Raw genomic sequence first — 15,548 nt, 5'->3', positions numbered from 1 at the left:
GGAAAGTTCACAATTGGGAAGCTGTAATCATCTCTTTTGTCGTTCTCAACTGATCCTCATTGTCAATTTCTAGATGTCAGTCAAGATATGAGGCGGACTAAACTGTATCTTTTGTCTCAAGTTAGATGGGATAGATTCGATTAACATAGTCACCAAATTTAGAATTATTTAATGAGAGAACATCATCTATATAGCGGATAATAGTTAATGATAGTTTTCAATTTCTATCTGCATATTTAAATATGTTTCCTATTTTTACGGGAAGATAAAACCAGCACTTTAATTTCTTCAAAAAATAAATTCATAAAAAATTTACAGGAGTTTTATTCTTTTTTCATTATTTTTTCAATATTGTCCAACTAAGAACTACCTTCTAACATACTTTTCAACCTTTTTGGAAATGTCCTTATAATACAATAAAACTCCACAAAATTGTTATTGATATTATACTTTCTAAAACAAATTTTTTTCTGTCATTAGATCATTAATATAAAAATCACATCTTTCAATATGTTTGAACTTCAAGATCATCCTGCCATCTAGTTTGTTGTTAAGGACAGCCATATGAACTGGGTCAGAAAATCAGTATTTCTTTTCAAATTTAAACTTATTTTACAACAAGGAAACATTTTCCAGGATAGCATGCTATAAGGCATATTAAGACCTCCATTATAGGAGAAAAGGAGAAAGGATCCTTTATTTCTTAAACTTTCCTTTGCCAACAAAGGTCTCGATGCCATCAACTTCAGCAATATCCTTCATCATAAATCAGTTCACTCGAAAATACCTCCCTATTTTAAAGACCAGTCTGTACCTATCATTTCTTATACCTATACCAAACCAGTTGCAACTAAAATATTCAATTACAAACAAGTTTTGCAGGATCTAAATATTGGCGACTTCAAGTCTAAACCTACTGATTGCACCTGTGCTTGTTCCCCATTCATATATAATCCGGCTTGTCACGTTATAACCGGTGACCTAAATATTGTCAGTAACACTTCTCTGTGACATGTGTTATCAAAAGACCCAAAATATCGTGGGCCTAGAAACATCAATTGGAAACACAACTTCAAAATACTGACGGATTCAGTCTAGGATTATGCCAGGCAATGGATTAAATGCGGGAAAGAAGACAAAAGCCGTGAGGTCGTTGATACAAATCAGAATTAAGAAACTGAGTGGGTCTAATAATACCATGCTAAATCAATCTTTAAAGATCCAAATGTTGCAAAACACTTGTCCTACCTCCATGACAAATATGGTGTTGTCCCCGCAGATAAAGCCCCAAACAAATCGTTTTTGTGTGTAAATCACATTACTTAAACTGCTTGATAAATGAATTAGGATTTGACAATTCACATGGAAACTCAACATATACCCCCACGACACTTACTAAAGAGGAAATCCTGGATAATGATATGTCTGTTCTACTAGTATGTTTCTTTGGAATTTCAACCAAAGATGAAAAAACTGGATTTTCCAGCACTGTATGGATACCTAAACTACATAAGTGTCATTACAAACAACGTTATATTGCTGAGTCTTCAAAGTGCTATACGAAACCTCTTTCTAATTTATTAACATCAATTTTATCAGCAATAAATGGCGGGCTTCAAAATTATTGTGAAACTACCTATTCTAGAGGTGGCGTGAATCAGATATGAATACTAAAAAATTACAAAGATCTTTTAGAGAACATACAATCTAAGACTATTTCATCCTGCAATAGTATTAAAAGTTTTAAATTTTATAACATTTTACTTTTCTACATTTTACACAAGTATTCAAAATTTTAAACTAAAAGACAAATTGAAAGAGTTGGTCCTGATTTGTTTCATAAAAAAGAATGGCCAACGTAGATACAAGTATCTTGTCTTAGGGAGGGATAAATCCTACTTTGTAAAAAATCACTCGGATTCGAACAAAAAATTCTCTGAAACTGACATTATCAAGATGCTTGATTTCTTGATTGACAACATATTTGTTACGTTTGGAGGACGTGTTTTTCAACAAACGATCAGCATTCCCATGACAACCAACTGTTCCCCTTGTTCCTTTATTCATATGAGGCTGACTTCATACAGAACTTCTTCGAAAGAAACAAAAGAAGTTGGCAGTATCCTTTAACTTTACTTTCCGCTATATAGATGATGTTCCCTCACTAAATAATTCAACATTTGGTGATTATGTTGAATGCATCTAACCCATCGAACTAGAGATAAAGGATACAACAGAAACAGTTAAGTTTGCCTCATATCTTGACTTACATCTACTAAAAATTGATAATGAGAGTCGGTTGCAAACAAAACTTTACGACAAAAGAGATGATTTCAGCTTCCCAATTGTGAATTTTCCATTTTTATGTAGCAACATTCCAGCAGCGCTTGCATACGGAGTATATATCTCCCAGTTGATACGATATTCCAGGGCTTGTATTTCCTATCATGATTTCCTTGATAGAGGGTTGCTGCTCACAAGGAAGCTTTTAAACCAAGAGTTCCAAGTGGTGAAGTTGAAGGCATCCCTTCGTAAGTTTTACGGACGCCATCACGAGTTGGTTGACCGTTATATAATATACGTTTCACAGATGATAACAAATATATTCCTAATGTCGTACCTACAATCCCGTCCCCCTTTTCCCGAATGTGACCTACCGAATTAGACTTATTTTTCGGATTTGTACTAACATCAGCAACACGACGGGTGCCACATGTGGAGCAGGATCTGCTTACCCAGCACCTGTTATCACCCCCAGTTTTTGGTGGGGTTAGCGTTGCGCAGTCTTTAGATTTCTATGTTGTGTTTTTGTACTACTGTTTGTCTGTTTGTCTTTTTCTTTTTTAGTCATCTCGTTGTCAGCTTATTTTCGACCTAAGAGTATGAATTTCCTCTGGTATCGCCTCTCTTTTATAGAATTTAGACTTTGCCACTGATCGCTTTACTTTACATGATTTTCCTTTCTGTAACGTATCTCGTAAACCTCCTTCAGAACCTCGTCTGGGGATTAGGAACGACAGTCAGGACTTGAACCAATATTAGGAGTGTTCAAGTTTTTCATAACTTTAACATTCCAATATATGTCAATGAGTTGTATACCCAAGTATATAGCAATGACTTGAAACTGTTTGTCTTAATCAGCTGTAACTACACAGAGTTTTTTTTCGCTTTTGCAAGCTCAAATTGAATACCAAATAGTTTGAAACTCCCTGAAAGATTCCAACAAAAAATTTTACAGGCAAAAGTTTTTCCATACTACCTATTTTGACCCAGTCCATATGGCTTCAGTTTTGTCAACATTACACTTCATTGATTAAGGACAAATGAAGAATCCTCGTCATATTTACTCAATAAAAATTTTGAAAGTCATTAATTGATAAAACGATTTTATTTGTTGTAGTTTTATATTTTCCATTCGTTCTCGCTAGTTGATTACATTTTGTCATAACGATTGTAAAATGATTAGGTGTAAAAAATTGTTCTTTCAGAATCGGTTGTTACTATCTTCTTTCCACGCTTTTTATTTTTCTTTCATCAAGGTTTTTCCTGACGCACTTCAGGTGTGCGATTGCCGAATTTCATTTCAAACGAGAATAATGGTTAGGGTGACTGTATACAGAAACGCTGTCGTTGAATTATAATAGTACAGGAAGATAGTAGTTCAACTATAGTACATTTCTAAAGATTTGGATAAAACAAATTATTTTCTTTTAAAAGAAAGTATATGTACACGTGTAAAACTAAGTCATTCAAGTATAGAAAACACATGCATCCTTAAAGGCTTTTGGTAAATGAGAACGGTCATATGAACTTAATGTAGTTCAAAATGCCTGAACTTTTATAGATGTTCAGGCCAAATTCTGACAAGAGAACGTCAGTTATTCAGTGTACCGCAATGACATTGATATTTGAATATTTTAGTTGTAGTAAAAATTGTGATATAATTCAAAGTTTAATACTATTAGACTACAATTTGAAATTAATCATAAAAAAGTACAAATATATGGATACATGTATCCAGTTTTCGTATTACTATTATCATTATAGATAAAGGTCTCAAATATATATATAAAAATAAGAAGATGTGGTATGATTGCCAATAAGATAACTCTCCACAAGAGACCAAATGACACAAAAATTAACAGCTATAAGTCACCGTACGGCCTTCGACAAAGAGTAAAACCCATACCGCATAGTAAGCTATAAAAGGCCCCGAATAACAAATGTAAAACAATTCTTAGAGAAAACTAACGGTCTAATTTTCGTACAAAATAATGAACGAAAAACAAATATGATATAAAGCAACAAACGAGAGCCACTGGACAGGCTCCTGACTTGGGACAGGCACATACAGAATTTGGCAGGGTAAAAATAGTTTGAAGGCGCCAACCCTCCCCTAACCTGGGCCAGTGGTGTAACAGTACAACATAAGAACAAACTTTAAAAATCAGCTGAAAAGGGCTTAACTCATTCATCAGATGGATACAAAGCAAAAAAACATTTAACAAAAATACAGAGTGGACATGGACGGGTACTTATCCCCACAACAAAAAGACACTGAGTAAAGATATGAGAGTACTCGTAGTTACTGACAGCTAGTTCAAAACCAATAACAACTAATAAAAAAATCATGCATCTAAGACTAAAATATCAATCAGTACACATCCAACGACCAATGGATTTAGCAAAAAGACGTCATTAACAGTCAGGCAAGAACATGACCTTGTGCAATGCCAAGATACAGGTATCGACAGATTGTAGAGTCGTGAATGTGCATAAGAATATAAAAATAATATTTAGTTTGATTTTAATTACTGATAACAAAATCAAAATTAATACCAATAAAAACAATATTCAAAGATCTAATTATAGTTTTGAATTGGTAACCTTTTAGAAGAAGTTTATTTAAAGGATCAATAAGTTTACCCGGATCATATCTAAATCTCCGGACTCGGTATACAATATCTCCATAAAAATTAGGATGTGGTTTCCCGTTTGAAATAAGTTTTCTACAGGTACAACCAAACTTCCAAACCAAATCTTTAGATTTATGGAAGAATTTAGTAAAGGTTGTAAGTAATTTGTGGTATCGAAATCCCTGACTCAATAATTTACTAGTAATACATTGATTACTTTCATTGAAATCCAAAACGTCACAACAGACACGAGCATAGCGAACGAGTTGTGATATATAAACACCGTAAGATGGTGCCAAAGGAACATCACCGTCCAAAAAAGGAAATTTAACAATAGGGAACGAAAAATCGTCGTGTAGAGTTTCCTGTGTAAAACTGAAATATCTAAATCTAGGAAAGGACATGTATTACCTTTTATATTTGATTTATTTAAAGAAAGTTCCTTTGTGTAAATTTCGGAAGTAAATTAAGAAAATTCTTGATTATTTAATGAAAAAATATCATCAAGATAACGGTAAATTTTGTTGAATTTATCAATTAAAAGCAAATTAGACGGGTCTTTACTGAGCTTGGTCATAAACTGTTATTCATAACAGTACAAGAACAAATCTGATATTAAAGGGGCGCAATCGATGCCCATAGGATTACCCACAACCTATCTATAATCTGTATTGCCGAAACGTACATAAATTTTATCAAGGCGAAAATTAACAGCTTCAATCATCTCATCACACCTTCAGTGAGTATATCTAGCATATTTACCTTTCTAATAGAGAAGAAGGCTTTAAAAGTTTTGCAGCAAATATATTTACATTCAGATTTACCAAAGGACCGTTTAATTAAATAGGAAAACTTTTGTTTGATAACAGTGTGTGGAAGTGTAGTGTAAAGAGTTGAAAAGTCAAAACTGTCAACAGAATCAAGAGGACCATCAAAAGCACGTAATTTATCTAAAACATCCAAAGGATTTTTTACACTGCAAAAATAGTCAATTCCACTATTTTCATATGTTTTATTACAAAACTTAATAATAAGTTCTTTGAAAGTAGTTAAGGTACTAGTAAAAAGCACTAAAAGATAAGTTGTAGAACACTTACTAGAGGCCGACATGACACGATATTTTACTGGTTTTTTAACATACTTTCAAAATGAAGAATGAATATCCTTTATCTCAAAATTCTTAGCAGCACAGAAAATGCAGTAGACATTTAAAAAAGTTGTCTATAATGTTGATCTTCCGCATTGATACAGGGTATTCACAGTAGAAACAAAACTTTTAATGATACACGTTTCAAGTTTATATTACCACAAAAATAATTATTATATTTCTTAAAAAGAAACATATCTCTAATGCCTATTTTTTCTTCATTATTTGTGAATCGATTGTGAACAATATTTCTCAACTCGAGACAACATAGGACCAATGATAGTGAATCCCAATTAAAGAATGCATTCCTCTTAAAAAGAAATACGCTCAGTTTTAAAGAAAAGAAAACGATTATCATTTGGGGTCTAGGAACATCAGTTCTGATTTATTCGTTTTTTACTGTTAGCTCAGTATCCATTGCTACGGTACAGACATGATTTGCAATATATATTTCTTCATTTTTTCGTTAAAAGACAAATCAATATGATACACAATGCACTAGTGGACACAAAATCATTAACATTTTTACAACAATTGCTCTTGTTTGTTGATTTATTCATAATTATAATAGGCTTTACATAATTTACGTTCACGTACATTTATTTTAACATTGGAAAAAAATGTGTATGTATCATGCTTTTTTTTACAGTACATCTCTTACATTAGCTTTCAACATCTTAATTGTTATACATATTTCTTACTTCATTTCTCCATCCATTTAGTGTGTCTAATACGTTTTGTTCTCTTAAATCTTTCAGTACTTCGTGAACTTTATCACTTCTTTCTTTAAATGTTCTCAGGTCATCAGACAGTTTCAGTTTGGAAGAGGAGGCGATGAACACATCTTTGTATTTCTGTAGATGACCGAGAATGTCCCGACGTACTATTCCTACTTGTTTGTCACCGACGTAAAATGGTAAACAATTTTGTTTTGAGGATCCTGTGGAATTAACCATTTAAAATTGAAATACATTATATATATATATTAAATATCAGGAAACATTTTAGAAATAAATAGTCAAACTAATTAACATTATTATAAGATTGGACATAAATAATCGTCTAAATGTAGCATCAGCTATAAAAAGTTTTAAGTGAAACTTTGTTTTATCTAGATAATCACGTCGTTATGGTGGAACGTCCTACAGACATTGTTTAATTTTTTTTACTTTCATTTTGTTCAATGTATCTAATATTCAGAGGGTATAATATATAATATACATATAATGAAATATATTCCCAACATCTCTCAATTTTGAATTACAACAAAATTTGCCTTGTCTCCTTATCTTTTTGAGAAACTTTACAACATTTTCAAGTATAAGCACTACTTAGTTTTACGTTGTGTTCATTATTACACGTTAATGTGCTACCTTCGAATTTATCTAAGGAATGACTAATATTTTTTCTCTGTCTATGAAGAAATAACATCAAAAATATGGTGCACACTGAATAACCCGCGTAGTAGGATATTTAAAAGTGTGCACTACAATTTTGAGGTTATCTCGAATAGACAGAAAAATTATTACAGTCATTCCTTTAACATAATTTAATTCTAAATTCCATTTTTTAGGAGTATATCATGAAAAAACGTTGATGACGTGACGGTCACATGACAAAATTATGTTTATGAGCTGATAGAAAAAATCGTTCAGCCAATTAGAAGACGTGTTACATCCAAAATTAAATTATTTGCACTTAATGTAGTATAGAAAAACGCGAAAGATGCCAAATGGACTAAGTCGAAGAGAAACTGGCAACGCAATGGCATAAAAACAAATAGATGAAGAAAAGACATATCTACAAAATAAAGCAGGAAAAACTAAAGACTGAGCAACAAGAACCCCACTAACATTTCGGGGTGACTTCAGGTTCTCTGAAAGGCTAATCAGATCCTGTTCCTTTAGTGACACTGTCATGTTGCTCATGGTCAGCATAATTCAGTGATAAGCAAATTCAGTGATAAGTTTCATCCGGTGATCTCACAACCGAGAAAAGAGAACGGCATTGTTGTTACATCAATATTGGCAACTTGGGACACAGATATTTTATAACGCAATCCTCTGTCAAGGAAATTATGATATGAAACGCATAATATATGAATATCGTAATATATGTGAGATATATACTCCATATGAAGGCGTTGCTTGGATATTGCTACAGAGTATATAGAAATGAAAAGTTCACATTCAATTGGAAAGATGAATGAATGTGTATAATGAATTTTATTTTTGTCTTTGGGTTTTTTTTTTTTTTTTATTTCAAAATGATAATCTATGCATGATATGATGAGACCATTTGTGTTTGGGTTTATTTGCTTATCTAGTCGTCTAACTTCAAATGTAGGTTGAAAATTTGCATATTCCTTTATTATAACGTCAAATGTAGGCTGAACCTTTGCATGTTTCTTAATTATAACTTCAAATGTAGGCTGAACCTTTGCATGTTCCTTAATTATAACTTCAAATGTAGGCTGAACCTTTGCATTTTCCTTTATTATGTATATTCAGAGGAAAATGTAATAATTTAATACATTTTTACATTTTCGTTCTTTTCCAATAATTTTATGTAATTTTGCATAAAGCTCACGCATCCATATCGACATTTAATAATTATTTCGTCTTCTTTAGCATATTATTAATATATTTACCTTGTATCAAGAAATTATTACATTTTTTCACCACAGTTATGAAATTTCTGGCTGCCATAATTTATGTATATATTTCGACTTCTGCCCGTAATAACGATTATATAACCAAATACTTTCAAACGTAGTCTTCAAAGTCACAAAAATATGTTTACCTATAGAGTACAAGGAAGAAAATCCCGTTTAACAAACGGTCCTATATGCAGTAGTTAAAGTTCCTCGCTTTGGTTGACTTAAGATACATCGGTTATATTTTTCAGGCTGAGCATTCCTTATGAGCATGTTGCAAAAGTACTTAGTTGGATTAAAAATATTTTACCAAGTATTGTTCAATATACAATAGAAACATCTAAAACTTGAAATTTGAAGATGAAAAACTAAACCGAATATAATAAATTGTAGGAACGAACCTAAAATTAGATAATCGGTCGTTTATTAGAACTGGCATTGTGTGGGTTTCTGGGACAATCACATCATTTCACTGTATACTGGGTAACTCTATAAAGGTTTTCGTCCTTTTTCTGTCCAAAGGGCAAAATTTAAAATTTTTGAAACCTTTGGTACACGCAACGCTTTCAATATTAAGTGTGCACCAAAAAATTTACGATGTTCACTATATTCTAGTTACTGGTAACTGTAAAATACATTTTCTTTCTTTTTTTCTGGCTCAATGGTAAAAATCAAATTTACAGAATCATATTGGACATATAAATATACAATATATGTACATTGTCGGAAAATATAAAATTTATTTGTATGAGCTTTAGAAACAGGACGAAAAGCGAGGCTCGCCGAGCTTTTCTCCTGTTTCGCAGCGAGTACAAATACATTTTATATTTTCCGACAATGTACATATATTGTTTTTATCCTGAAATTTACACCCAACACTTGAAACTTTAGTTGTTAAAATTTAAATCATTGTCTCTAATTTTTCAAAGAAATCGACATAGTTTAAACGCGGACCGCGAAGAGGACACCAAAATGAACTGGTACGCAAAAAGAAATATCCACATTACCGCTTGCTCAGCATGGAAAAGGGGTAACAGGAGACTTTATTTGTACAAGTACAAATAAAGCAAAAATTTATTTGTGTACCTGTTATTTGTACAATAGTTGGCTGATTGCAGGATAAAACTGTTACAGTGTCGATTAGACATGAAATACCATGTTATCTTTAATGGTCTGAGAGGAGTTCTAAGACAATCAAATTTTTCAGTTTCGATCCCATTGGGAACATGCCACAAAAAGCAACACAAACATGTTAACAACATCTGTTAAATTGCTTTAAATGATATAAAAGGTATGATTCATACAATACCTTCTTGCGCCAAATACTTTAAACGACTACATGTTTGTCTCAGCGCAAATATCAAAATTATTTTAAACCTTCGTCTGCAACTGCAAATTGGCATATGTAGTTTGACTTTTGGTTGAGGCTTCAACTTTCTATCCTAACTATTCTTAATAATATTTAAATAGTTTGGAAGATTCACTGATTTACTGGTTATCATAACATTCGTTTTCTACCATAATTCTGTCCTTAAGACTTGTAAATAATTGCCGACACATACAGTTTACATTCATAGCGTTATTATTGTGGCGTATTTCAAGATTCTGCTATGTGTTACTGCTGGGATTGAGCACGGGGGTAATAATAAAAGAAACATTTTAGTCCTCCATAATTTTTTTTCAAATTTTGGAATTAATTTTCATCCCAAATAATGCAAGACGCAATATATCAATGGGGAGCAATACAAACCGTTAGTCGTCGAAAGGCAGTCAGCACCACGACAAAATGAAAAAAAGCAGACAACAATTTAGAGAACACTGCACAGAAAAATAGACATTGACAACATGGCCCTATCCACGTTTTGAACTACTAAGGTGGTGTGGAGGAAAAGTTGATCCTGCTCCACTAGTCGCACTCGTGTTTTTTATCCATGTCTCGAGTGAACATTGGGTGATAAATTTCATTTGATAATGTTATAAACGAGGAAATTAGGGCGGGGTTGTGGCTACGATAAGCGAGATATATCCATGGTAGAAATTGACTAGTACATGAGTATGAATAAATTAGAATAAAAATATCTTTTGTAATGCTCTTACTGAATCTTTAATAAAAAGTTAACCTTATACAATTGTATGATTTATTATGCTTAATTTAGTATTATTGCACTCAGTTTTTTTCGTTTTACTTTGACTTTTAAATTGCTTCGGCTGTGAGAGTTCTTCAGAAAGATTGACGGCCAGAAAAATGCTCAGAACGTTTTTTGTCTGAAATTTAAGACTTACATTAATTTAATTGATTGGTGAAATGGAATTAAGAATAAATTTTACAAGACTCACTATCATCCACAATTCGGCTGTGTCTGCTAAATAGAACACTAGGGATTCTAAAAGTGTGTTTGCTCTCAGACAACTTCAGTTGTTCGTCGCAGTTAAATAGAAAATGCTTTATTTTAAATTTATTTTGATAACAAATATCAAATACACATGAACATAAATTACAAACTTCATGCTCTTGGCAAATATTGCACATTAATGAAACAAAATAATCGAATCTATAATATTCTCAAATAACAAAATAATTAATAAAACGATCACATTTTTGCTAGGATATTTCAATATAATTTTTCACCAGCTTCCTTGACTTAGCATGTTTCCATGCAAAATCCAGTCTACTAACAACTTCAACTGTCTTCTTTGAGTATTTCATTCGTCTTAAGAACACACGACATCCTTGATTGGCAGATACATTCCTTATGCGTGACATAATGTTACTTTTCTGATATTTCGACTGAAATAAAACATCTTCCCATTTAGTCGTCTGCATTAACTTTGATTTCCTTTGGTCGAAGACACGACTGTACACAACATGCAGTTTTCTACCTGGTTTGGTTTGAACTGCTAGTTCATACACACCCTTGTCATTTGAAAGCTTTGGAAATGCTACCATTTTCTTCCAGTATCTATTGGCATTATGTAAACGACGAGGCATGAATTTATTCGAGTGAAGATCTTCAGGGGAATAAACAAGTAGCCACCTGGTTGATGAATTACACGAACACCTTTTATCGTATTGTGTTGTACTCAAGCTTTCTCTGAATTCCTACAAAAAAGAAACAGGTCTTTACTTACTCTTTTCTATATCGCGCTTCTATCTATGCTTTACATACGATATTTCTTGCGTTTAAAAAATCCAATTATCCTTTTTGGTGGCAAAAACTAAACGCATTCATACTTGTATCCATATAATATTTAATTGTAGTCTATCTTATATACATATACTTAATATCATATTTTTACAAACTAGATTTTATGGCGTCATAAGAAAGTTCAACATATCATATAAAATAATTCATTCAAAAATATTGCCGCAAAAATATTTTAAAAGATAATGAAAATATATACATACCTTTAATGTCCGTTTTAACTTTGCTTTCTTCCTTTGAACATTTTCGTTATCAACTGCTTTTGTGTCCTTTGCAATAGCAGATATCTTGCGTTTTCTACAAATTGGTATCACTGTTGCAATTCTAGCAGAAGTTGGTTGACTATGAACTGTAACTGTCGTCCCGCTTGTTGTACTTTTCGTAGAGTCACCTCTGCGTAAAGTTCCAAATATACCTTCAACATCCTTTGGAACATTCTCAGATCTACCAAAGCGCGATCGGACTTCGTTTTCATAGTTCTAAAATTTAAAAAATTAGAGTATAGGCATGTTGGAACTGCAATCTCGAATATAATGCATCAAATCTAATTGAAAATTAGTTTGCCTTTTCAATTGTGTACGGTTGTATGTGTTTTGTTTTGATTTTCTCTATCACTTTTCTATAATATATATATATATATATATATATATATATATTATAGAAAATGTTGTTTGTGCTGTATTTAGACCCCTCTAACAAGAAATTTGTTTTTGCATGCACACGTATAAAAATTGCGGTTTTTATCCAACGCAATCATAGGTTTGAACGTTGTTTTCAATTTAGACTTGTTAATATTTTTTCGTTTGGGCTTGTATTATATTTGCCTTCGGGTTTATATGATCCGTTCATCCTAATTTGACTCCTCAAAATTCGAGAGTCTATCCTAAATTGAGGCAAATTACATGGCCTTCCAAATACTGTTTCGATTCCTAACATCACTGAAGAGACATTAATTGTCGAAATCCGGATATGGTGTACAAAAATCTTTGCACCTTTGTTTGCGGTATACCATCTTTGCCGCAAGTTTATTGTTTTCTGTTTGGTATAATTTTTTTAATTAAGATCCATTTATTACACCTTGTGATCCGTTTATTTGGCAATCGCCAATGGCAGTCAGCAGGGTTTAAGAACATTTGTTGTTCGACCTGTTAGTCAAATGCGTTTTGTTAAAATATACTTTTTCACTTTTTTGGTCTTTTGGAAAATGTTGTTTGTGCTGTATTTAGACCCCTCTAACAAGAAATTTGTTTTTGCATGCACACGTATAAAAATTGCGGTTTTTATCCAACGCAATCATAGGTTTGAACGTTGTTTTCAATTTAGACTTGTATATATATATATATATATGTATATTTCATTTTGCAGTTTAATTATTTCTTAGCATATATTGTCGTATGTTTGAATACATAAATCTTTAACTTATTACTGACGTGGAGTCTTGATTTTTTTCATATTCCAAAGTGCTTGCTAATAAACCTACCATTAAGAAGTCATCGCCCCGCTCTGCGTAACAAATAGCCATCATTAGATCACAAATGTTTGAAAATTCTGTTAAACTAAGATAATATCCGTTAGTTTCTGTTGCTAAACTTCTATAGAACTCATCAACTCCTGTAAAGTTAAACACCTGAACGCCATACACTTTTATACCCTGAAATTTGAATAGAGAAAGAATGCATTTAGATTAAACAACAATGTAGAATATTTAGTTACACATAATAATACTCAATTATAGTCCTTTGTTTCACTATTTGCTTTTTAAAAACACGATAAAATCATTAATTTCCCGCTGTTTTTCATTTGAAAACCCCAAACCACATAAAAATAGACTTTCGAATTTTAAAAGTGGCTTCTCCTTTACAATTTGCTGTTTCAACAGTATGAAAAAGTATATCAATTACCGATAATTTCATAAGTTTTAATTCTTCTCTCCAATCAATATTGTCGACATTCTGTTCATAGCTTGGTTCATGTGGATTGGCATCACCTATCATCACAAGAATTCTTTGTGAACCTGGAGTCCAGGAACTTTTTTGTCGAACCATGCGCAGAACGAGCTCATAACATTCGTCCACATCTCCTCCACCGGTACCTTCAATATCTTGTACAAACTTACAGAGTTCAGCAACATTTTGACACAGGTCAATTTCTTTTGTTAAATAGAAGACATCCTTGTCGCAATAGTCACCGTGTGCAATAACCCCTATTCTGATTCCGGGAATGTCAGATTGCAAACGTTGTATCATATCTTGCAGTCGGCTTTGAACTTCATCTAATATTGAGGACATTGAACCCGTGGTATCAAAGGAAAATATTATTTCTAACAATCCCCCTGGTGGTACATGTAAACTATTTATGTTTGCCATGTTTGTTATGTTACAAACTTCAGTCTACTTCAAATGGTTGATTGAAAAATAAAGCTGTATTTATATACATAGTATCATGTGATCATGTGATGTGAATAATGAATATAATCAATATTATATTAGTTCAAACTTGTCTTGTAAGTAAAGGCAAGGGAAAATCCCGAGGTGTATAAAATGCAGTTAAATATTTACATGAACAATTTTTAAATTCTCCCAAACTATAAGTACTGCTTAAATGCGGCATTTAGAATTTTTGTTATGAAAATATGCTTTGAAAGTACTTTTGAAATAGTAATATGTATATTTAACAAGGTAAAAATGGATCTATATAGAACAGAATGGATATCGGGAATAGGGAGAATTTAGCATTCGTAACGATGAAAAAATAAGAATGGGAACATGATACTTGAAAAGAAACAAATCAAAATGTTGAGAACTTTAATAAGATCAAATAATAACTTTCATTTTAAACCTTTTCATCATAGAGATGATATAATATCCGTTAACAACAGAGCACACAGCATTGTTTATATTCATAAATTCTCCCTGACTGCTTATGAAATATACATAAATGTATTTAACTGATAAACTTTGAAGATATACAATCAAAAGGTAGTCAATTGAATTTTTCATGAAACAAAATGAAATGAAAATTAGTAACACGGTATTGATAATGACAAAAACGTGCAGTGTGTTAAATGTTATCTCGCGTATGTATTCAAACTTAAATTCTCCTAACTTATCGTCATAATGTATATTAAATTATCCCAACATCTTTCAGCTCAATTCTTATTCTGATCCTACCGATTATCATGCACACGATGCAGGAATAAGCTACAAATTATAAATCCGAGACCTTAGGCCGGGTGACCTATTGCTATTATTTGTTGTATGTCGTCCGTCGTCAGTTAACTTTCTACATTTCCATCTTCTTTTCTAAACTACCTAGTAATCAATTTCTAACAAACTTTACAAAAATGATGTATGGAATTGATAATAAAACGAGATATGGGGTATACCTTAAGCAGCCCAACTATTCGAAAATCGAAAGGCATCAAAGATAAACATAAGTCTTCAACAGTATATACAGTGCTGTAAAAATAGGTTTGTGAATATTTTCAACAGTGTCTATCTGCCATTAACACCTTATTCTCCAAATTAAAAAAAAACAAACATTTAGATATAATAAAAGACAACCACTGAGTAAGTTCAGGACTTGAGACAGTCACATGAACATTTGGAAGTTAGACTATATTTTTT

At 32.1% G+C, this 15,548-nt stretch overlaps 1 protein-coding gene across 1 annotated transcript; it reads right to left on the bottom strand.

Annotated features, from left to right (window-relative positions):
- Nucleotides 1-11,148: 11,148 nt before the first annotated feature.
- LOC127704331 (uncharacterized) lies at nucleotides 11,149-14,307 on the bottom strand. Its single transcript, XM_052208342.1, has 4 exons — nucleotides 13,824-14,307; nucleotides 13,403-13,573; nucleotides 12,126-12,401; nucleotides 11,149-11,819 (listed from the first exon to the last, which is right to left on the bottom strand). The coding sequence occupies exons 1-4, from the start codon at nucleotides 14,286-14,288 to the stop codon at nucleotides 11,322-11,324; spliced, it is 1,410 nt and encodes a 469-aa protein (XP_052064302.1). The 5' UTR covers nucleotides 14,289-14,307; the 3' UTR covers nucleotides 11,149-11,321.
- Between the last annotated feature and the right edge of the window lie 1,241 nt (nucleotides 14,308-15,548).

This window comes from Mytilus californianus, unplaced genomic scaffold (assembly GCF_021869535.1).
Source record: "Mytilus californianus isolate M0D057914Y unplaced genomic scaffold, xbMytCali1.0.p SCAF_6, whole genome shotgun sequence".
NCBI lineage: Eukaryota > Metazoa > Mollusca > Bivalvia > Mytilida > Mytilidae > Mytilus > Mytilus californianus.
The sequence above is the reverse complement of the archived record's forward strand: the minus strand, read 5'-3'. Positions and strand labels throughout refer to the sequence as shown.

Bases quoted from the DNA above. Each gene is read 5' to 3' on its own strand.
- LOC127704331 (XM_052208342.1), bottom strand. From the start codon at position 14,288: ATGGCAAACATAAATAGTTTACATGTACCACCAGGGGGATTGTTAGAA. The intron at 13,574-13,823 runs GTAATTGATATA...TTCAAATTTCAG, and splicing joins TAAAACTTATGAAATTATCG to GGTATAAAAGTGTATGGCGT. The intron at 11,820-12,125 runs GTATGTATATAT...TCTTTTTTGTAG, and splicing joins AGTTAAAACGGACATTAAAG to GAATTCAGAGAAAGCTTGAG.